The 20549-nt window shown below is 41.3% G+C and overlaps 4 protein-coding genes across 4 annotated transcripts; 2 read left to right on the top strand and 2 right to left on the bottom strand.

Annotated features, from left to right (window-relative positions):
- Positions 1-87: 87 nt before the first annotated feature.
- Positions 88-3128, top strand: LOC129585249 (uncharacterized). The gene is made up of 6 exons (XM_055477867.1): positions 88-786; positions 952-1152; positions 1573-1706; positions 1817-1924; positions 2048-2366; positions 2601-3128. The coding sequence occupies exons 1-6, from the start codon at positions 159-161 to the stop codon at positions 2969-2971; spliced, it is 1761 nt and encodes a 586-aa protein (XP_055333842.1). The 5' UTR covers positions 88-158; the 3' UTR covers positions 2972-3128.
- A 449-nt stretch (positions 3129-3577) lies between these two features.
- LOC129585295 (myosin light chain kinase, smooth muscle-like) lies at positions 3578-6490 on the top strand. The gene is made up of 6 exons (XM_055477925.1): positions 3578-3808; positions 4081-4401; positions 4462-4740; positions 5304-5747; positions 5895-5966; positions 6147-6490. Exons 1-6 carry the CDS (start codon positions 3679-3681, stop codon positions 6197-6199), a joined length of 1299 nt encoding a protein of 432 aa, XP_055333900.1. The 5' UTR covers positions 3578-3678; the 3' UTR covers positions 6200-6490.
- Positions 6491-6923: 433 nt separating this feature from the next.
- On the bottom strand, positions 6924-13330 carry LOC129585410 (leucine-rich repeat-containing protein 58-like). Its single transcript, XM_055478073.1, has 7 exons — positions 12943-13330; positions 12336-12574; positions 11735-12001; positions 8601-9099; positions 8026-8259; positions 7576-7745; positions 6924-7410 (listed from the first exon to the last, which is right to left on the bottom strand). The coding sequence occupies exons 1-7, from the start codon at positions 13107-13109 to the stop codon at positions 7232-7234; spliced, it is 1755 nt and encodes a 584-aa protein (XP_055334048.1). The 5' UTR covers positions 13110-13330; the 3' UTR covers positions 6924-7231.
- A 3305-nt stretch (positions 13331-16635) lies between these two features.
- Positions 16636-19946, bottom strand: LOC129585229 (probable serine/threonine-protein kinase clkA). Its single transcript, XM_055477837.1, has 3 exons — positions 19646-19946; positions 17313-19507; positions 16636-17255 (listed from the first exon to the last, which is right to left on the bottom strand). The coding sequence occupies exons 1-3, from the start codon at positions 19719-19721 to the stop codon at positions 16824-16826; spliced, it is 2703 nt and encodes a 900-aa protein (XP_055333812.1). The 5' UTR covers positions 19722-19946; the 3' UTR covers positions 16636-16823.
- Positions 19947-20549: the final 603 nt, after the last annotated feature.

Below are 20549 nucleotides of genomic sequence, written 5' to 3'. Positions count from 1 at the left end.
TCGGCCGTTTTTGGCGCCCTCAAGGCGTCGAACAATAAACTGGATTATTACAGAACGTAAAAAGCGCCACTTGACGGCACGCGTTATCACGACAATAGCTTCAAGTCTGACGGCCCATTAAAAAACCGGTGCACAGACACACAAAGGACTACCATACGATGTGCGCACCGCGGCAGACATGTAGTAAATTTGATATTCCGTCTACAGTTAAAAATTACAAAAAAATGTTTTTCGGAATCGGAACACTGCAGTTGTATTTCTGCAGTATCTGTGCGTTCTCCGCTCTTGTGTTCGCTGTATCCGCTCTACACTTTTGGTTGTTATCTTATCCTTTGAGTGTTGTGCTGCCGATAACGGGCAAGCAGGAAACCGGAAGTGATATCGCTTATACTATCCAGCCATCGATTGTACCGGATAATTCCACAGCCGGATTGATCTTCATTCATCTTTACAACATCTCACATTTGGCGTTTAACACCGTGCGGCGCAAGGCGCAGCCGATCGACACAACATGCGGTTACCGCATAATCTTCGTTGTCGGTCAAGTGTCGGCGAACAAAGTTGTACGGACACAGGCGCAGCAGCATCGCGATATACTGCAGCTGCCGAATATCGTACATAGTCAGGCCAGTCAAAAATTAATTATACCGGAAGTGAAAAAATATGCAAAGGCGATCTGCGGAAAGAGGCAAATGGGCATAATTGTCACTGGAAATGTGGATACGCAAGACAGTTACAGGACCATTTGGAGGAATTCTATAGCCTTTAAAATAAATCCAAAAAAAGGTAAAACTACACGGTAATGTACTGGTGAAGTAAAGCAGGAGTATGACTGCACTTACCGATGCCACTACAGAACTAGCTAAGTTATTTTTTTTCTGTACAACCATATAATTGATGTACAAGCATTCTACTTGTGTGTATAAATTGTGCACTGTAAAATATATTTAGATTCAGGCGGTCTTAAACCAGACCTTGATCGCTACGGTTGGTGTATGGGAAACGCATCCCAAACCTACGAAGATCCCTATAACGAAAATGATTTGCTGACCTTTGCGCAGCATAACCGACCCGATTCCACGGCTGACCTGATCGGCACTGCCGGATCCGAAGAAATTAAACAGCTTCATTATCTTCTTCTGGAACCGCAAGGTAAGTAGGGTACAAAAAATCGTCGTATAAGCTGACAAGTACCTCAATACCTATTGCTCCGGTTGGGATCATGGCCCAGCCAGTGTAATTTGCATGAAGTTTTTTGCCAAGTAAATTGCATAATAAACTGTTTAGGAAATATTTTAATTTTATCGAACTGTCGTGTTGATGTGTGTACATATATATGAGGGTCTGCAAAATTAATATGAACATCGGCTTATTTTTAATACTTTATTCCTTAATATTCGCAAATATAAATATTAATTGTACAGTAATACAGGTAACGGTAAACATACGGCAATTTGTCAGTGTATCATAAGTATCGTGTATTTGCTGTATCATGTTTATCCACTATTAAGTAGTATTTTTAGTCATTAAAAATTGCTGGCCGCAGCATTTAATTGATCACCTTTTTTACAGACCATATCGTAAACAAACAAGAATTTCAACACATTATTAGTGAACCGGCTCTCTGTGTGCGGCTACGACGTAAGCCGCCGTATTTGCTTATTTTCACTCATTCGTCGCCGGCTAATTTCCGCCTCCGGCAGAAGGTGAATACCACGTGTAGTCTTCGTGGATACAAAACTAGACTGGTCCTGTTGCCAAAATAAGGCTGATATTACGTCGAAATAACACTGAATTTTTTTACCATCATGTTTAGATTAGGGAAACGTGGTACAGCCGGGAAAGTCGAACAAGGAACAACATTGTTAACCTGTTTTTCCTAGGAATTTCATCGACAAACCTGTCGTCACAAACACAACGTCAGGTTGGAAAATTATACGTCTCCTGACTGAAATAATAACTGTCACATTGTATCGCCTGATTACTGCTTATTATTAAATAATTATAATCACACAACTGCAACCGTTCGTTTAATTATTTGTTATAGATTGCGGCTGAAAGTGCCAAATTCCACGATATCATTCAGCTGGACTTCATTGACTCGTACCGGAACCTTACTTTTAAGCACACAGCGGCGTTGAAATACCTTACTGAAAACTGTCAAAATATCACATATAAATTTGTACTAAAGACGGATGATGATATGGTTCTGGATGTCGACAGCATAGTTTTTTATATGAAAAAACTCTTGAAGAACCGCTTGGCACCGCCCACACGCACAATATACTGCAGTCACTTGATGTACCGGGAAGTTATAAAGCGGAACACCACATTTAAATGGTACATCTCCCCCGAAGAATATCCAGGTATGGTGCGTAAACACCGGTAAATGCAATACCCTGGTTATGAAAAGGACATAAGTAATGTGAAGATCACAACCCACTAAGTCCTGATGTAGCAGTTTTTTATATACATACATCTGTAGCGGCGCAATTATTTAGCTAATTGTAAACAGCCAAAAAAATAACGATTCGGATTAATAACATTATGTAAACGTCACATATGAATTTTTTAGACTATTCAAGCAGTACTTTGTTTAGGTCGCACTTATCCTCCATATTGTTACGGTGCCGGCTACCTAATGACGCCTGATCTCATTGGGGACCTTTACAACATGTCCCTATACATGCGCCGGTTCTGGGTAGACGATGTGTATATTTCCGGTTTTGTGGCACGTAATCTGCGCAATGTACGGCATGTGCAGTTACCTAACCAGATTCCCGTATTCTCAAAGAAATCTTCCGCGCTGGAGATCCTACAGAAAAAGCGCTGGTTGGTACACACCTATAACGCACCAACAGCATTCGACCGGATATGGTCAACGTTCAGCACACGATGGAACACGACGGCAAGGGAATCGTTTAAGCTGGCCAATAATCTTTCGGATGACAGTATTTTCAGTGTTGCATGACGTATATTTTGTTATATAAATTCACCGTTGATCTCTGATCTACAAAATTTGCTCAGAAAGCAGGCTATATTAAAATTACTTAACTTGCTAAGCATGTATATTGAGTATTGCTCATGTACGGGATGGTCAGTTGCATAAAAAAAATAAAGCTACGCAAAATTGATTGTTATTATTAGCATTTGTATATTTTGTAAGCGTTCAACATAAACTGTAAATTTTTATGTATTGATTTGTTTGTGAAACAAATATGTCTGTTAAAATAAATATACACTATTAGAACCCATTTTAATACAATATCCAGCAGCAAACGAGCTGAGGGACCATTTCCCATATTCCGTACTGTTTCAAGAGTTTGCAGTAGTGTGTTTTAAGGAATTATGTAATCCACAAAAGCACTGGACAAACACAGCGCAGAGGCATGAGTGTTTATACGGTACTGCAATATCTTGCTAGCTGCTAAAAATTAAGGGTTGTACTACAGAAAAAGTCGCCAAAATTTTCGTAGATCAACTGATTTCAGATAAGAAGATAAAATCCCGGAAACACCACGCTTACCTTTAGCCGGTTTATAACGCATGTGTACGAATGCGCGACACAAACAAATTACTGGCTGATCATCTCTGCTAACTCCATAACTCCTAAAATGCTGTGCGCGTGCACGTATTTCCGAATTACTTGTAGCTGCTGCCACATGTTTCGTTACAATAATGGAAGCGCAAAACCGGCATCCTAGGAATCGTTACATGATTTCTACGGGCTACTACAACTGCAACCATTGGTCCTTAGTTTTTGTGTTTCTACTTTTTGCAGCTGTGCAGGTATGCCATTCGGAAACCGGTAAGGCTGAAAACCGCGTTTATACAGTGCCGTACTTTTGGGGCTTTGCTTGTTTTACTTACAAGTTACAACAATATCTTCCTAAGTACTATAGTATCTTTCTATAGTACTATCTTTCTGCACACGAAGTCATACAAGCAAACTAAGCACTCCTTAGCTTACACACAACGAATAATGTGACAAGTATGCATAGGAAAACTTTTGCAAAATACCTTTACCAATTAAACGTTCTCAACTGGCTATGAAACTGGCTTACCTAAATGCTTGCCTAGAGAAAGAATTACCCAAAGTATCCTTTCATCCCAATACCCCTCTACGCGTCCAGCTAGCAAATCAAGGCATCTACATCGAGTGCCGCAACAATGTCGCCGGTAAACCGTACCCCCATGTCACATGGATCGGTCGCGATGGAAACCCCTTGCCGGAAGGCACCAGTCCAAATGACCATCCAGAGGGCACGCATCGCACCGGAAATCACAGTGGGGCTTTATTTCCTATCCCAATCCCTCTTCCTGTTCCGGTTGATGGATTCAGCACCGATTCGGTTATTGTGCACAGCACTACCCCGACGTCTGATGGAGACCAAGGCCAAGGTGAATAATTAAGGGGTTTGCCGGTATCCATTAATTTAAACAAAACGTGGTGTACTGTAGCAATAGGAGTTGGTCAACCTTCGCGCGCAACGATCATCCCTGCGGGACCAATCCATGGGCGGGTGGGTGATCCAGTCACTGCGGAATGTGCTGGCCAAGCGCCGGATGATACGGTGTATTGGCGTCGTGGCGCGGTGGATGGACCGGTTGTCGGCGGTCCGGCGCAAGGCAAGCTGAACCTGCAGATTCCCGATGCGAAGATCGAAGATTCCGGGCAGTATGTTTGTGTTGTGGTGGATGCTAATGGTGGCACCGAATCAACTCCCGTCGATATATATAGTAAGTAGATGATATATTCTAAGAAAATTCTCAAACTGTAAATTTATTTAACTAATGGGCATCAGCTAGTTTATACGAAAACATTTTGGAAAATGAATACGAAAAAAACTTTACTGACCCACCTGGTCAGTTATGTACAAGTACTGTTAATTAGGCTGTTCGGCAAGCACTGTGGAGTGCGCTTTCCCCAAAGCAAACGATTTTCCGATGTCACTTTAATACATTCAACATATTGCTGCGGCAGAGTAGGTCGCGCAATGACCGTTTATTTCGCTTTTTTGGAACAAGATTTAACGACATTTTGAGCGACATTTTGAACAAGATATTTTTAACAAATCTTTACAATTTTTATGTTTGATTTGCCGGCGAATGTTAGCAATAATAAATTTATGTTGATATTCATCTGTGCATGCAGATAATTCCCCGTACAATTAGCAGCATCGTTGTATAAGGCGTGTACTTGTTCGTCGGTAACTGAAGCATTATATGTAGCGTTTGTCACATTTTTGCTCTTCTACAAGTACAAGGTATAATATAATTCGCCAATAAAAATTTAATCGTAGTCGGTCCAATTGGAGTTCCGGGAGAAACGCCTTCGAATGCGAGTCTGATACCGGGCGGTGTCGTTCCCGTTATTCCCGTTGTTCCACCGAATGACCAGACTGTTACAGCAACAGACCGGCCTTCACCGGATCAGTACGAGACAGCAAGAGATTACCGAATTGAGCCGTGGTACCAACAGGTGCCTATCGGGCTGGATTCCAATGCCACCTTCGAATGTATTCATCCACGTGACGGCCAGATCAGCATCACCTATACCTGGACCAGGGAAGATGATCAGCCGCTACCGGCATTTGCGCGTCCACACGGCAAGTACCTGATATTCGACGCCACATCGGACGCGTCTGCCGGCAAATACATCTGCACCATCAGCCCCATCTACGAGCTGAAGAATCTGGAATGCGAGTTAGCCGTGTGCGATCCAGACTTGGACGAAAACTGTCAAGGTTCGCACTGAGAATTACTTGAGCTGTTTCTCAGCAGGTCATTTATTATTACTTCATTATGTATTGATTACTGTTTTACTGTCAATATGCCAGGGATTTTATTTTTTGATATTATTTATTATTGTTCGTTAGTAATATTCCTTGCAGTTACCAAAGAACGCCCTCCAAAACCGGTTCTCATCTTTCCAGTGGCAGCGGCGCCGCCTACTATTGAACAAAGTATATAATTCTCTAATAAGTTTCTGCTTTATGCTTTTCATTTAATAAACCGTATAAATAAAATTTTAATTATCTTCACACAGTAGATTGTACCACCGCATATATAAATCAAATTGCATATATAAATCAAATTAAATGCTATCTTTAGAACGAATCACTTATCGATTTACTTTATTTCAGCTACACCACCGGATGAAGATTCTGCTGCGCCGCCATTGATTACAGTTGTATGAGAGGCACAATCTATTTTATTCTAAAAAAAGCTGCCATTTATTTATAAAACTTTATATCAGAATGCATTTAACTAATTAACTGCATGATAAGATGCATTTAGCAGACCCGGCTCTACTCTAAAAAAATAGCGGTGCACGGAAGTTAATTAAGTAAGTAAACAAAGTCCACGAGGTGCGTAATTACAGATGTGCTGCATGACTTTGTGATTCGTGATAGTTCCGTTTCATGTGAAGTTTCCTGATAGTCTATCAAAATGGTAATTGGAACAGTACAATAAAGGACAAAATTTATGCCTGTCGATCGCTGCTGTAGTCTAACCACTTAGATAACTTAACAACATAAACATAGTTATTGCTTATCGCGTTTCGCTAAAGGTCGTTTGTACCCAGACTTTCCCAGTCCGGAAGACTGTCTGTTAATGCATATGCAGTACTTACTCGAATGTTTACAAGTTTTGTCTAGAAGCATTTTGTAGCAGCAGCTGCAGCATTTGTCTAGCAACGTTTTTTTAAAACTCCGAGAGATTCAGCAGAAAACTAGTTTCGCTAGCCGTTTCATCAGTTTCATATTTGATCGTATTGCCCAGAGGAATCATGCATAGTTTCCAAACAGTCACGCGATGTTCTGTGGAATCAGTACCACAAATGACACAATATCCCACAAAACCGGAAAATGTAAGCTGGAATACCTCGAGGATATGTTACTAACTGTAATGACCCCGCGCAAAGCTGTATCTTTTTTTATTGTTTAAATTGCTGGAGCAATCACAAAAATTTGGCGTTGGCATATTCTGGAGCAGCAAAATTATGTTAGTATAGGACAGATATAATAATCAGTATCATGAAATCCATAACGCAAAAGAAATGTTGGAAGTATCGCACAAATGAGACATGTATCAAAAATGGAAATGCAACACACTGGGACCTGCCAATTTCCGATACGGGATCAGCAAACAACAACACAATCAGAAAGCAGCCAATGGTAGCACAAAAGATGCCGAATAATTCGTCTGAACCAGTTTGCATCCGTTTCTATCCCAGTAAAACCTTTTTCATCATATCAGCTTCCTCTTGATCGGGTGTTTCTGTTAAAGGCACTGGACTGCTAGGAATGCAGCGTGGAGAACACAAATATTCCAGGAATGGTACTTTGTATTTGCCGCAAAAATCCACGAATTTGATGTGCTCGAAGCGGGTATCGAAGTATACACCTGCAATATCACCTGAATAAACGTATGTCATGCTAGCTGACAACAAAAATCCGTAACTACAGTGGAAAACAAATATGTCATTCATACGGCAGTACGAATAATTAATTACGCTAATGCTCAAAATATTTACGATTAAAGCTCATGTACGGATATCACAATGTTTACCTTTGCAACGAGCATTTACGCAATGATGTGCGGAATTCAGATACTGGATCAAATTTGTAGGTAGCTGTCCTTGATACAAAATCTTTTTTCCTTTAATCACACGCCCGGCAATTTCTTGCAGGGTTGGTGGTTGAAATATTAAGAAGCGCACGAAATGCCGTACAAGTGGGCTACAAAATAAGAGCCATGTAAATCCGATAGCCAAGTTTTAAAAACAGTGGACGGCAAAAATAACGAATCAGTAACTTGAATTATTATTACTCACAAAGCATTATTTTCTTTCTAATATCCACCAAATACTCGTACTTTTATATTTAAATACCAAAAAAAGGCGATGGATAATTTATTATACGCGAGTTTTTAATTAGATTCATTTAATTCATCTTCACCGTTGGGATGAAGATTTCCGGCAGCCGTTATGCAATGACTTTTAACAGAAAGTGCACTCACTTTTCGCGTAAGCTGAGCTCGCGAAGGTTATCTAGTCTGATAATTTCGCTAGGCAGGGCTGAAAGACGGTTCTGATGCAATGAAAGGGATTTCAATTGTGACAAGTTGGCGATCGAGGGTGGCAGCGCTTCCAGTTCGTTGCCATTAAGATGCAGTGCTTGCAAATTATCCAAGTAGCCGATTTCCTCTGGCACCGATGAAAGACGATTTCCACCCAGGTACAACACCTCCAGCCTATCATTAGCGGAATATTTTAGCAAAGTGGCCAACTCCAGATAACCTACATGAATAACTACAACTATCTGTAGATGCCCAAAAACTATTTAGGCACCATAATTTTGATTTCAACAATACTTCAAAAACAAAATCTACAGAATTTCGCATTTGATTACGCCGAAATTATTTCATCAACTACGCATCTTTTCAACAAACTCATAAAGGTCTGACAATGAATTACAACGGTAACGATTTCATTACCCAAAACAAATGGCCAAACAATACGCGAATTCATAAAGATTAATCATGTTACTCTGTAGTAGTTAAAAAAACTATATATAGATATTTTACTGCGAAACTTACTTGGTGTATTTGTTAATATTTCGGGAATTTCTTCTAGCTCACAGCTGCCAAGCTGGAGGAACACTAAATTCTTCATAACGGACAACACTTCCGGCACATGTCCGAGGGGATTCCCACTGAGATTCACGTGCTGCAGTTCCGTTAACTGGTACAATTCCTTGGGAATGCCCTCCGCCGTCAGGCGATTATTCTTGGCAATCAGTGTCCGTAGCTGCGTTAGTTTCAGGATCTCTGGCGAGAGGCTGTCGATCATATTACCGGAAAGGTCAAGGAAGTTCAGATTGGTGAAGATGCTGATTTTGCGCGGGACGACACGCAGACGATTGTGCGCCAGGGAAATCCGACCGATCTTGTTGCCGTCACGGCGGGAGAAATTGGAGAAAGTGATCTCGAAGGATTCCATCTCCGAATGTGAGTAGTCCAGTTCATGACTGGAGGAATCCTCATCCGATGAACTGGATCCGCTGCGATCGGCCGCAGCCGATGTGGATGGACGAGGGTGTGCCATTTAAAGAATTCCTCAAATAAGAAAATCCAGAATAAATTTACTGTCTCATTACAGCAAGAGAAAAATGTAAAAGACACTACTTATCTTTAAGAAGCAGAGAACTGCACAAAACACAAAGTGTCAAATATGGAAACAATGCAATGCACTGAGTTGTATCAACTATTCTACAACACTGAATGACAGCAAGCGTATTTATACAAAGTTAGCTCATGCGCTTCAATTGGATTAAAGACAAAATGACGAAATTGTGGTCTGTTGACAAACAAATCCAATCGTTATATACGTAACTATTAACCATACCTTGCGTTATGTCGAGGTTCCTTGTTTTCCGGGGATGGAACAACCAGGGAGCTCACGTACAATGAGAACTACTCGGCTGCACAAGAGAGTCAGTAAACAGTTCCCGTAACAATCTACAGACAGCGACGGAGCACCCTGTTGGTTCGTGATCGTTTGAATCAGCAGATAGGTTAATATGACAGTCAGACAGAGAAATCACAGCAGACTTTGTACTGCCCGTCCCCTAGCCAATCAGTAGGCCGGGGTGGGATCAGTCGACCGGTTTTCGGTAGACTGACTGGTCATGGTACTTGACGAGAACGTACAAACCTCGGTTGCATTTTGTAAGCGTACGAGTGAAAATTCATAACGTTTACATTGCGATAAAACGATACTTTCACCGTAAAAGAATGTGTTAGATTTACTAATTTCTACCCTTTTCTAGCCGGAAGGATAATGCGCGTGATAAGGAAGAACGATCGTAAATCATGCACCATGCAGTGGCCGCATGGACGTGGTATGGAACGTGTACGCCGTGTACAATGTGACAGTGCACAATGTGCACTGCACAGTGATGAGGTCAAAGCTTGAGTTTGTTGCGTTAAACAATGGTGCGCTTCTCGTAAAGTGAGTTTTTACTCGAAAAAATAACAATGCGCATATTTCTCGTCGAGCCAATTTCGCGATCCGTGCGGCGTATTCGGCCAAATGCTATCCACATTGACGCGTCATGTGCACCGCGCTTCCCAGTACTGCGGAAGCGAGGCCCAGCGAAATGTGAACAAATGCGTCACAACATATTTTTGGGTCCATATGTGCCTACGCAAACAATGGGTCGTACCTCATGGAAATTCGTAAACTGACCGCGCTCTGCAATTTATTTTGTACGAAGCTGCAGTATTTATAGCGTGCCTTTCCCAGATGTGGTTTTCTTCTACTCTAGTTACATTTTCATGCAGTTCAGAAGGATTACTATAGCAAGTTTGTAAATAAGCAAATAACTTAAAAATTTTGTTGTAAGTTTGCAAAACGGATAATGTTTTTAATAAAATTTTGCGGTAATGTAGTTAGTAATATTATTTGCATAACAGCAATGCTGCGTGCTTTTCGGGATAAAATTGCTGCTTGCAAGACATTTTATTCTGGTCTTTCTTTGGACAAACCATTTTAGTTTTTGACCTTTTAAGTGAAACACATCGCACTGCATTTTTTGTACGCGAATAATGCGCGCGATCTTTCGATACATTTGATTGTATTCTCTTAGTATTACGTATATTTTGACAAGTAATGGAGTTTGCTGAGGTCGAGCTTATCTTACTAAACAGAAGTCGCGAGTAGCTATCGAAAATTACTTTTTTTTTATTTCAAGTAGTGGATTGACGCCGTGTGGTTAAATTCCAATTGGAAAGAGAGACAAAGGCTTTTAGCCTTTCCTTTCTGCTGTTGCATGAAGGCTCGTTCAGTTGTATTACTGACCGTCGGCTCTTACTATTTTCCACTATACTTTCAACTACTAATTAAAGGCGAAACTGATAGCGGCTTTTCTTCCATCAGGAGCGTCAAAATATCGGAAATTAACATTGCCGTAAAGGCTAAGCCTTATCAGACCATCCAAAGACCAAGGTATTAATTGGGCTTCCTAACCTGGTAAATTAGTTGAATCGAGGAATAAATCACCGGGTAAGCTAAAGGATATCGCAACTTATTGTTAATACGGAAGCAGTTCTTGTTTATATGCTTTGTCACCGCACTACTTAATTAAATTCATGTCGTGCAGTACTGTAAATTACGTGAAGATTGGCCTACAGATAGACTTTAACAGCGCCAACACCGCACTGTATTAAAATACAGTAATAGGCTCGTAGCCGAACTGATTACCTTTCGGCCACCGTAAAAGCTGCAGTGTTTTAACTGAATTAAAAAGTTTGTGATTTGCATAGAAGTGTTTCATATCAATAATTATTATTCTACCGAAGCAAAGCACGATCGTTCTTATCGCAAATGACATTGAGTATGCATATGAGCCACAGATATATATGGCATCGTGACGCGGTAATGATTTCGCCCGCAGGCAAGCAAACAAGCATCGTTGGGATGATCCATTGTTTTTCAGAAAATTAGCGATTTAATCACGCGATAAAAACAACAATTCCATGTAACGATAAATTTTTCATAAGATGTAGAAAGAAATCAGCCGACCACTACCACAGTTGCTATCATAATAAGCCGCTAATAAAAATATTTCTGCGTATGAGCTACCCTGATTTTCAGAAGAACCGAGTCGGCCATAATAATGGCGCATTAAGAATCTGACTATCATGTACAATTTTCAGGCTTTCGTGCAGACATCCGATGAGCAATTGTGCGCCTCAGGAAGCTCCAGTGTCCCCTCGTTCGGCGCCGGCAGGGCTTGTTCGCTGCAGCCAGGTCGTGAGTTGCCGTAGTCCAATGACTCACCCGAATTGCTGTGGAACACCACTTTGCAGACGTTGCGATGGCCAGAACGCTCATCAAAGGTCGTGCATTCTTGATAACCGGGAATGTAGACGTGGAGTGTGACTAAGCCTTCCGTGTGGCTTGGGTTTTCCATGCGGTGGAGCCCAATGGTGTCTACAATCAAAACGAATGAGTTTTCGTCGGCAGGCATTCAAAACAGCTGAAATTTTACAGGCGAGACGTTTTTTTCGAAACTGAATCATCGCTTTGTACTACAAACCTTCGGTTAAAAATATTTGGTAAAGGTTAAATTAGCAAAATTTTCAACACATTTAACAAGGGTTTCGGCGAAGACTTGAGAAATATTACGGTGGAGACGGAAATTCGAAATCAAGTTGCGTAATACGTTAGTCGGCTGGCCGAGCGTTGTCGGGCCGGTTACAGATGATTGCAAGTTTCTGTTGCCTAATTACGGCAGTTACTGTACTGCCAAAACTAATTACTGTACCGTTAATGTATGTGACTTCGTTGGTGAACAGACTGCCTTTTTTGAAAACGCGCATCGGCTGCTCGTCATCCTCACTGTCTGGCCACTGGTACATGGTCTCCATAACCTGCCCATCCAGAACCTTGACGAAACAATGGGCGTTGGCGTGAGAGTGAATAGGCGAACCTTGACCTTCTGACCAACATAGGATGATCACATTGTACTTTCCATTGCCAGCATCGATCAGATTGCGCGTGTACCTGTTAGCAAAAGCAACAACTAAGAAGGGTAAAAAAGCCTTTGACTAGCGAAGCAATGGAAGAAAGTTTTGAACAGTAAGACCCAGTGCGCGCTGCTAAGGTAATTCGTGAACGAACCATATGCATGTAGCTTAAAAAAACCGGTGGCAAAATTTTTGTTTATGCAGTTATGGCATACCAACAGTTAGCGTTTAATAAAAGATGAAAAACGGTGATAAACTGAAAGTAATGCTTTCGCAAGCCAGCTATGTTGATGCAAATGCTGAATCCGTTTTATTGCAAAAAGGTTTAACGGATATTAAAGTTCTAAATATAAGGTTACTGTCGAGTGTCGAAGACCTTGCAAAGGCCACATATGCATCGCTTACTTGGCTGAATCCCACGAGCAGAACTGTTTCCAGTCTTTCGGGTTGGATTTGTATGAGTTGAGAAGGCGCTTAACCTCATCCACGTCTACATTATCCGATGCGAAGATCTCCCGTAGACCAACCAGGACATCTTTCAGTGAGTTCCAACGTGCTGGATAACCGCTCATTTTGCCTTATTATTCTTTGGCAGGACACAGAAAACAACTAGTTCGTTTAGAAGAGACTAATGAAATTGAATAACAATGGCTTTATGTAATGTCGACACACGCTCAAGCGATTCGACAAAAGCTGCTTTTCCAGTTAACACACTTAAACCAACGTCGGAGTGGTAAGGTACTGGTCGGAATTTTGGTGGGTTCAGCTAAGCGCCTTGAGGGAGAATTCGGTTGAGATGTTTTTGCCGTTTTATAAGCGGCTGATCATTAGGACAACCTTCGCGGCCAACCAATCCGGCTGTGCCGATTGAGCGCGTCTTAATTGCGAATTAAACGATAAAACAGTTGATTTATGTTCTCTTGTGATGGGTCCTAATCAGACAACCTTAAGACGAGAGGTACCCAACATATGGTTAAATTGGTACACCCCCCGTGCTGCATATTGTTGGAAAGAGCGTTTCGTGATCTACAACCCGACACCAGCATAGTTTATTAAAATTTTAAACTGAAAGAGCTATTTGGACGTTAAACAGCAGTACAACAGAAAGTTGCCAAAAGCGCTCCGTTACAGCAGTGGCCTGTCGGTCAGTTTAGTGGGCAATGGGCAGCGATCGGGCCTGCCGCCTGCTAGCGCTCCTGAACTCGTGCGTCTTCCTGGTTATCTCTCTCTCCCCGCTCACAAAGAATAAGTAGGCCATCAAACTGGCAACGATGCGAGTAGTGATGCAACTGACAACAAATATGCTACACGGCAAGAGTTGAACCAAGGTTGAACTTTAAAATAAGTATTCTAAGTTCATTGGCATTTCAAAACAGGAGTAGAAGTTTTCACAAGAAAGCAATTAAAGGTATGCTTATATTCAAGTGGCTTATTCACATTTTAATAACAAAATACGCGCTTTGTGCCGTAGGTCAAAACCTTGCTTAGTTCATTCGAAACTTAGGAATTACTCCTAAGCTAACAAAAATTATTACATCCGTGCAGTCTTTCCTGTTAAAGCCAGTAGGTAGCGAATTATTTGATACGTTTTGATAGTACTTATTACATTGTTACGTTTTGCTTGGTATTATTGGTAAAAAGTACTAAGGCACGAAAATGAGATGACAACAGGTTTGCACTTAGCAAGCAGTTTGCTTCGGGTCTATTCGCTATCGTAGTTCGGGAAAGACACTGAAAAGAGATGAAAAGGTTCGAGCAGGATACACAGTATGCGGGTTTCTATATGACGCGTCTCATTTGCTTTTCGCCACATGGCCCGGTTTGTATGCAATCGGCCATTGTGGTCAAACAGTCTTCGTGGTCTGACCGGCTGACCGAATGGCTACCGGCAGGCTGGCAGGCAGAATACTCTGTGCGTGGCTTCAGTGGTCACTTGCCTGTTGTACTGAACTTTGACGCGATAGTGGCTTCCAATTTATCAAGTCCAAGAAGATATTCCTGTTACAGTGTACATTGTCGGCATCAAAGTGAACAGGAAGACAACTACTCGCTCTATCCGTTGCACTAATTTTCATCTCGATGTGACGTCGGGTTCGCCCGGAATTTCGGTTTAAAATTTTGTTTTGATATTTCAATGGCGTTTTTTCGAATTTTTCAAAACCCTACCAGCAACGGATAGTCGACATCAAGATCTATCATAAGACGACATATCGTCCTAACCGGATGTATAGTGAATATTTTCACCGGGGTCGAAGCTAAAAATTAATTTCCCCATTATTTTGTTAATGACCCTACAAAACTTCCCAAAAAAATTAGTAGATGATAGCACAACATCTTGGTGGCGTACGGCAGTAGTTAAATTGACCGTACATTTACCACCGCGTGCACACAAAAAATTAGCGCAAGGGGACCATATGCTGGGTACCCCTCGTCTTAAGAAATGGTCAAGAACAACTTGTGATTCACGAAGAAGTTTGTTTATACCGGAATAAACGTTTTGTTAATTACCAAAGGCATGCAAAATATTACTTATTTCGGTACTACCATATCGGACAACTGACCACTACTGGCACTACATAAGCATCATTATCTGTCGGCTAAGATGATGTACATGTACTGTACATGTACTAAGATGATGTACATGTATGCCCGCAGATGTTTGATTCCTGGAAAGGTTTCGGAGCATATCCGGCGTGTTATCCGCCTGCTAAATTAAGATTTAATAATTACAAGATTCGTGCATGCTCTGGCTTGTCAGGCTGTACGTTTTCAAATTTTTGTAACCCTGCTTTTAACATTAACACTTTATGCCTTATGAATATATATATCAGATGCATGAAATTTTCCAAGTTGCGTTTGCGCATCATTGCAAGCGAGCCACAAACACGGCCATTAACTAATAATTATAGTAGAATCCCATTGCCAGTCGCATTACACCATCGTTTTTTTGGGCTGTACCTGCGCAGTTGTAACGGATGATTACCCTTTTCTTGAAAAAATCCCGCATTAATAACTATATAATTATTTCTACCTACGTTGACAGGCCATATTGTAGTGATTACTAATCAGATAAAGGTTCCGTTAGAGGAATACGCGCATGTATCAAGCAACAAAGTTAAAACGTATCAATCGATATCTCTTGAGGTACACTTGGATACTTGTTAATTGTTATTCTAATGCATATCGCAACTTATTCCCGACATCCGCCAAGTTTGATTTACATATTGATCTAGTAAATTAGAAGCTGGTCTGCCGAGGTCACTCTTATCGTGTCGGAAGTCACTCGACCAAAGAAACGGCATGATTTATGGCTTATCAACGTGGTACACTTGGCGACATTCGTTTCAATGCTGAAGTTTATTATCCCAAATTCCTAATTGGCTTTCTTCTTATCATTATCGGGGCATACTGCAAACTGGATAATGGTAATTAACGATTTCCTGCTGTACATGCAACATGCAGACAACAGCATTGGTTACAAGCCTACATGCACACAATGTGAAAGCGCAATACTCACGTTAAACTGCGCGTACAGTATATTTACGGAAGACATAATATAGATATAACGTGCATATATCTATATGCTATAATAAGCACTATACGTCATGAATTACTGTAGCACGCCTTATACACTTTCACGAAAAGGACAGGCCGTATGTAGATTCCGCATCATATTAACTGCATTAAATTACTACACGAAATCTCCTTGCTAAGTATTCGATATTCGTTTTTTAAATCCTATATGGATCCAAATATTTTTATGACTGGCTGTACTCTGTGTCGTAAAATCATTCACCGTAAATCATTTACCGTCCTCGCCATCTGTAATTTTTAAACGTAAAATCATTTACCGTCCTCGCCATCTGTAATTTTATGTAAAGTTTGAAAATGCTGTGTACCGGTAGGCGGTAACTAAACAGCTACCATAAGTTATCGTTAAATACAAAGGTATTACTTGTCTTATCTCGGAAAAAGGCTGTGAATAAATCACTAGTATAACGCGTTTAGCCCTAAGGCCAACCGTTTGGCTCCCGGAAGTGAGTCGGAAATGCTAAAATCAGAGTCTTCAGCTTGCAATGAAACTGAAATTGCAGAAATTTTATTACTTATTTCGTTTCGTTTTTTAAATTTCGTTAACTGTTTACTTTATGCCTTCTGTATTTATTCCACAACGTTTTACAATCAGATGCATGCAGGTACTTGCTTATCATAAATTCACTAATGATTGTTTCCTTGGCCGTGGCATCCGTGGACCAACTTGAAACTTAAATTTTTATTCTTTACCATTAATAAGGAAGCAGACGCACATTATTATTTAGCGTCATACAGTAATAATAATTGTTCCGCAGTAACCTGACATCTTTGCACTTTTCGGTATCCCAAACCCATCGTCCATTTATCCGCTTCCGCACATTATAGCTGTTATCGTACACAATCACGTGGTTGGCGTCATAGATATCGAAGCCCTTCCCATTCACTTCATAGGGAATCCAAGCACCGGTTCGCCAATCCCAGATGAAAATTCGCTGATACTGATCGACGTACAGCTCTGTACCGTCATCTCCGATCCCCACATCGCCCACGTCCATGGCGCTGGTGTCCAGCAGCCATTGGTTGCCGATAAAATGGTACAAGTCGCCGGTATCTGTCAGGGCCAACGCTTCGTTCATACTGCGTGGCGAAACTCGCACAAAACGGACTCTTGGTTGGTTTGGTTCCTGCAAAAAAAACAAAATTAAGGAAAAAATTTTGCAAAAACAATGCACATGTAGTACCAGCTGTGGATACGTTGAAGGATAACGCAGTCGGGAAAATCTACCGTTAGTGTCAATAATCCATACGGCACCGTCTGTGCTTTGTGACGCAGATACAACATTCGACGCCACCGGTGTTTCAACTGTGCGGGACGTTCCCAAAAGGTACTCAACCTGGACCAACTGATTTCGTCCATTCACATAATAATCTGCCTTTCGTTGTTGGGGATTCATCAAATCGCTTGGATTCCTTGTGTTGCTATCAGTTTGCCATGTTCCACCGTTAAAGTTTGCAAAATTCAGGTTGTTTCTGCTGTTGCTACTGAGATCAGAATATTGTGCTTGGTTGGCGGTGTACAAGTTTGATGTTTGTGAAAATGGATAACTGGAGCCCAGTGAATTAGGAAACGGTTGCTGGTAGCTATTAGGTCCAACACCACTGTTTTGTTGCCAGCCTGTCATTGGGTTTGGTGACATATACGGTTGCTGATTGGATAAAGTCGAGAAGAAGGTTTGTGGTAAATTTCCATTCGGTGACCCCGGTACTGCATTAACAGCCGCCAAAAGGTTACCATTTGTGCTGCCTAATCCCGAAAAGCCACTAAGAGCAGCGGGATTATAAACCGATAGGCTCCCACTTGTTGATGGAAATCCTAGAACGCTATTTTGCGTCGGTTGTTGATAGCTGTTCGGACCGATACCGGCACCCACTTGGCTGTTGACAAACGGCTGACTGGGAGTTAGCGGTTGTGATGCTGACGATACGCCAGCACCACCAAAAAGGTTTCCACCGGGATTGTTATTAAGTGGCGGCCTGGCCTGGGTTGATGTAGGCATTCCAAAATTCGAGAATCCTGCGTTTGTAATCGGAAGTGTGTTGCCTGTTTGGGACGTTGTAAAGCCGGCTGTTGGCTGGTTATAATTGTATGGGTACCCGTTTAGTCCCGCATTACCGCCTGCATACATTGCCATTCCTGGATTTGGGTTCGTGTTTCCAGCTCCATAAAACTGGCTGTAATTGTAATTGTTTGCAGTACCAAAAGGCACGTTGGGACTCGGAAATATTCCGTTGCCTGCTTGTTGGTTGTAATTGTTGTATGGATAACCGTTAATACCGGTATTGTAACCAGCTGGATACGTTCCTAAATTTTGACTGTTGGGGTATAAATTTCCCAGTGCACCACTGAACTGGCTGTAATTAGTTAGAGTTCCTACAGGCATATTAGGATTTAGAAAAAACCCGTTGCCGGCTTGCTGATTGTATGGATAACCAGCTGGATTTAATCCCGGGACCGGGTTTTGGTTCCCATTTCCAGCTGCGCCGTTAAACTGACTGTAGCTGTAGTTGGCCACGGTACCAAAGGGCATGTTAGGGTTGGGGAAAAATCCATTGCCGACTTGCTGGTTGTAGGGGTAACTAGCTGGATATATTCCTGGACCCGGGTTATTTGAGTTCATACTCCCAGCACCGTTAAAATACTGCTGACTATAATTATAACCGTTCGCCGTTGTTCCAAAGGGCGCGTTAGAATTCCCGAAAGTTCCCCTATTTGGAGGAAAGCTGTTACTAGCTTGGCCGTTATAATACGTGTAGTTGTATAGTGCGGGCTGTGCTCCGCTTGGATTGAAGTTCGCGTTTGTCTGATAATAATTATAATTAAAATTCCCTCTACCGGCCACCGGGTTGGCACCACCAAAACCCTGTTGGTATTGATAGGGATAATTATACGAAGCGTTCCAAGCTTGTGCTCCGCTCCCAACAGCATTTCCGGCTTGACCATTGTAATAAGTATAGTTGTACGCTGCAGGTTGCGTTCCACGATTTTGATTCATATTTCCATTGTTCTGGTAATTGTAATCATACGTAACTCGGCCATTCGGATCGTAGTTGTACGTGTAATTAAACGGCTGTGTGGCGGCAGCACTAGAATTGACGACCTGATAGTTGTAATCGTAGTAAATATTACCATCGGGTCCGTAATGCCAGGTGTAATTGTAGACAACGGGTTGGTTGGCGGCAGCTGCTGCACTGCTGTTCCCAACTTGGTATTCGTAATCGTATTCAATTTTACCGTCCGGACCGTAATGCCAGGTATAGTTGTATGTTACAGGCTGTGTAGCATTTTGTAACCGCGGGTTTCCGGTGCCGGGTGCGTTATTAAACTGGGATGCCGTTGCCGCCGGCGGGTTTAGTTGACCATTCACCAAGCACATTACTACAACACATATAACTTATTGAACATTGGTAGAGGACGATATAAATTTTTCGAAACTTTTAAATGCAATCGAAATTCGAAATACTGTGACCTTTACATCTAAGTAATATCATTGTTGCAGTCAACCTACAAACTTACTTTTCAGTGACCAAATGAAGGCCGTTGCAATTATAATCCAGAGTCTGTGCAATTTGAAGCGTTTACAAACTTGCATTTTTAAGACTTTTCTATGTTACTATTAATATACATATAAAAACTCAACACATCATGCTACTGCTATAAGGTAGACAACAATCGGATGATCTTTGTATCTCCAGTAGTTTAGCATTGCAGTTGGAGTCCATGTGGTTAAGGTTTTTGTGGTGTGATTTTTGGTATTTGCGAGCTGCATGATAGTCATAAGTCGTATTATTGTAAAAAGAAATGTCGATAAACGGCATCTCTTGGCTACGTTTGCCGGAACAGCAGAATATCTATTGTGGCATACTTTAATATTTATTAAATCATTAACCAGTAAAATATGGAATCAGCTGCATTATACAAAAGTACTCATGTCGACGAAGAATCATCTGCACAATGCGTGTTTGCCGATTAAGCAAGAATCGTTTCACACAAATAATTTCGATTATTCACAATGCATCCAAGGAAAGACGATGCAGTGTATCCGGGTATTTCGTAGTACACATGTGGATGTAGAGTCTTATTGCTTTAGTTCCAAAAGTTTTACTTTCACTGGCATACCTTGGCGTTTTTAGCAACGATTTCGTTAATTTATTTGTTTAACGTTACAAGGCATGGTAGGTTGTAAATACATATTGCAAGGTGTTTTTAGCTAAGCAGTTTTTCATATTGTTGTGCAGAAATTCAATAATATGGCGAGTTTTCTATGGAACGATGGACCAGGTACAGTACATACAAAATTTGCGCATAATGTACAGATTGAACAGAATACTTGTAGTTGTATGTATTACAGATTGAACTGACGATGAATATTTGTAGTTGTATTGCAACAAAGTTCAACAAGAACAGACGCTCAGATCTT

This window comes from Paramacrobiotus metropolitanus, unplaced genomic scaffold (assembly GCF_019649055.1).
Source record: "Paramacrobiotus metropolitanus isolate TYO unplaced genomic scaffold, Prichtersi_v1.0 Parri_scaffold0000016, whole genome shotgun sequence".
NCBI lineage: Eukaryota > Metazoa > Tardigrada > Eutardigrada > Parachela > Macrobiotidae > Paramacrobiotus > Paramacrobiotus metropolitanus.
Note: the sequence above shows the minus strand (reverse complement) of the source record. Positions and strands in the feature narration are given on the sequence as shown.

What these genes read in the sequence shown, in the direction of transcription:
- LOC129585249 (XM_055477867.1), top strand. Translation starts at nt 159, where the DNA reads ATGTGCGCACCGCGGCAGACATGTAGTAAATTTGATATTCCGTCTACA. An exon ending in TCTTCTTCTGGAACCGCAAG is followed by an intron (nt 1,153 to 1,572) that starts GTAAGTAGGGTA and finishes CCTTTTTTACAG; the next exon opens with ACCATATCGTAAACAAACAA. An exon ending in CTCCCCCGAAGAATATCCAG is followed by an intron (nt 2,367 to 2,600) that starts GTATGGTGCGTA and finishes TACTTTGTTTAG; the next exon opens with GTCGCACTTATCCTCCATAT.
- LOC129585295 (XM_055477925.1), top strand. Translation starts at nt 3,679, where the DNA reads ATGGAAGCGCAAAACCGGCATCCTAGGAATCGTTACATGATTTCTACG. An exon ending in TGATGGAGACCAAGGCCAAG is followed by an intron (nt 4,402 to 4,461) that starts GTGAATAATTAA and finishes GGTGTACTGTAG; the next exon opens with CAATAGGAGTTGGTCAACCT. An exon ending in GCCGCCTACTATTGAACAAA is followed by an intron (nt 5,967 to 6,146) that starts GTATATAATTCT and finishes ACTTTATTTCAG; the next exon opens with CTACACCACCGGATGAAGAT.
- LOC129585410 (XM_055478073.1), bottom strand. Translation starts at nt 13,109, where the DNA reads ATGAGCGGTTATCCAGCACGTTGGAACTCACTGAAAGATGTCCTGGTT. An exon ending in CGAAGTCACATACATTAACG is followed by an intron (nt 12,002 to 12,335) that starts GTACAGTAATTA and finishes TTTTGATTGTAG; the next exon opens with ACACCATTGGGCTCCACCGC. An exon ending in GAGCTCAGCTTACGCGAAAA is followed by an intron (nt 7,746 to 8,025) that starts GTGAGTGCACTT and finishes CTTATTTTGTAG; the next exon opens with CCCACTTGTACGGCATTTCG.
- LOC129585229 (XM_055477837.1), bottom strand. Translation starts at nt 19,721, where the DNA reads ATGCAAGTTTGTAAACGCTTCAAATTGCACAGACTCTGGATTATAATT. An exon ending in CTTCATTTGGTCACTGAAAA is followed by an intron (nt 19,508 to 19,645) that starts GTAAGTTTGTAG and finishes TATGTGTTGTAG; the next exon opens with TAATGTGCTTGGTGAATGGT. An exon ending in CTTCAACGTATCCACAGCTG is followed by an intron (nt 17,256 to 17,312) that starts GTACTACATGTG and finishes TTTTTTTTGCAG; the next exon opens with GAACCAAACCAACCAAGAGT.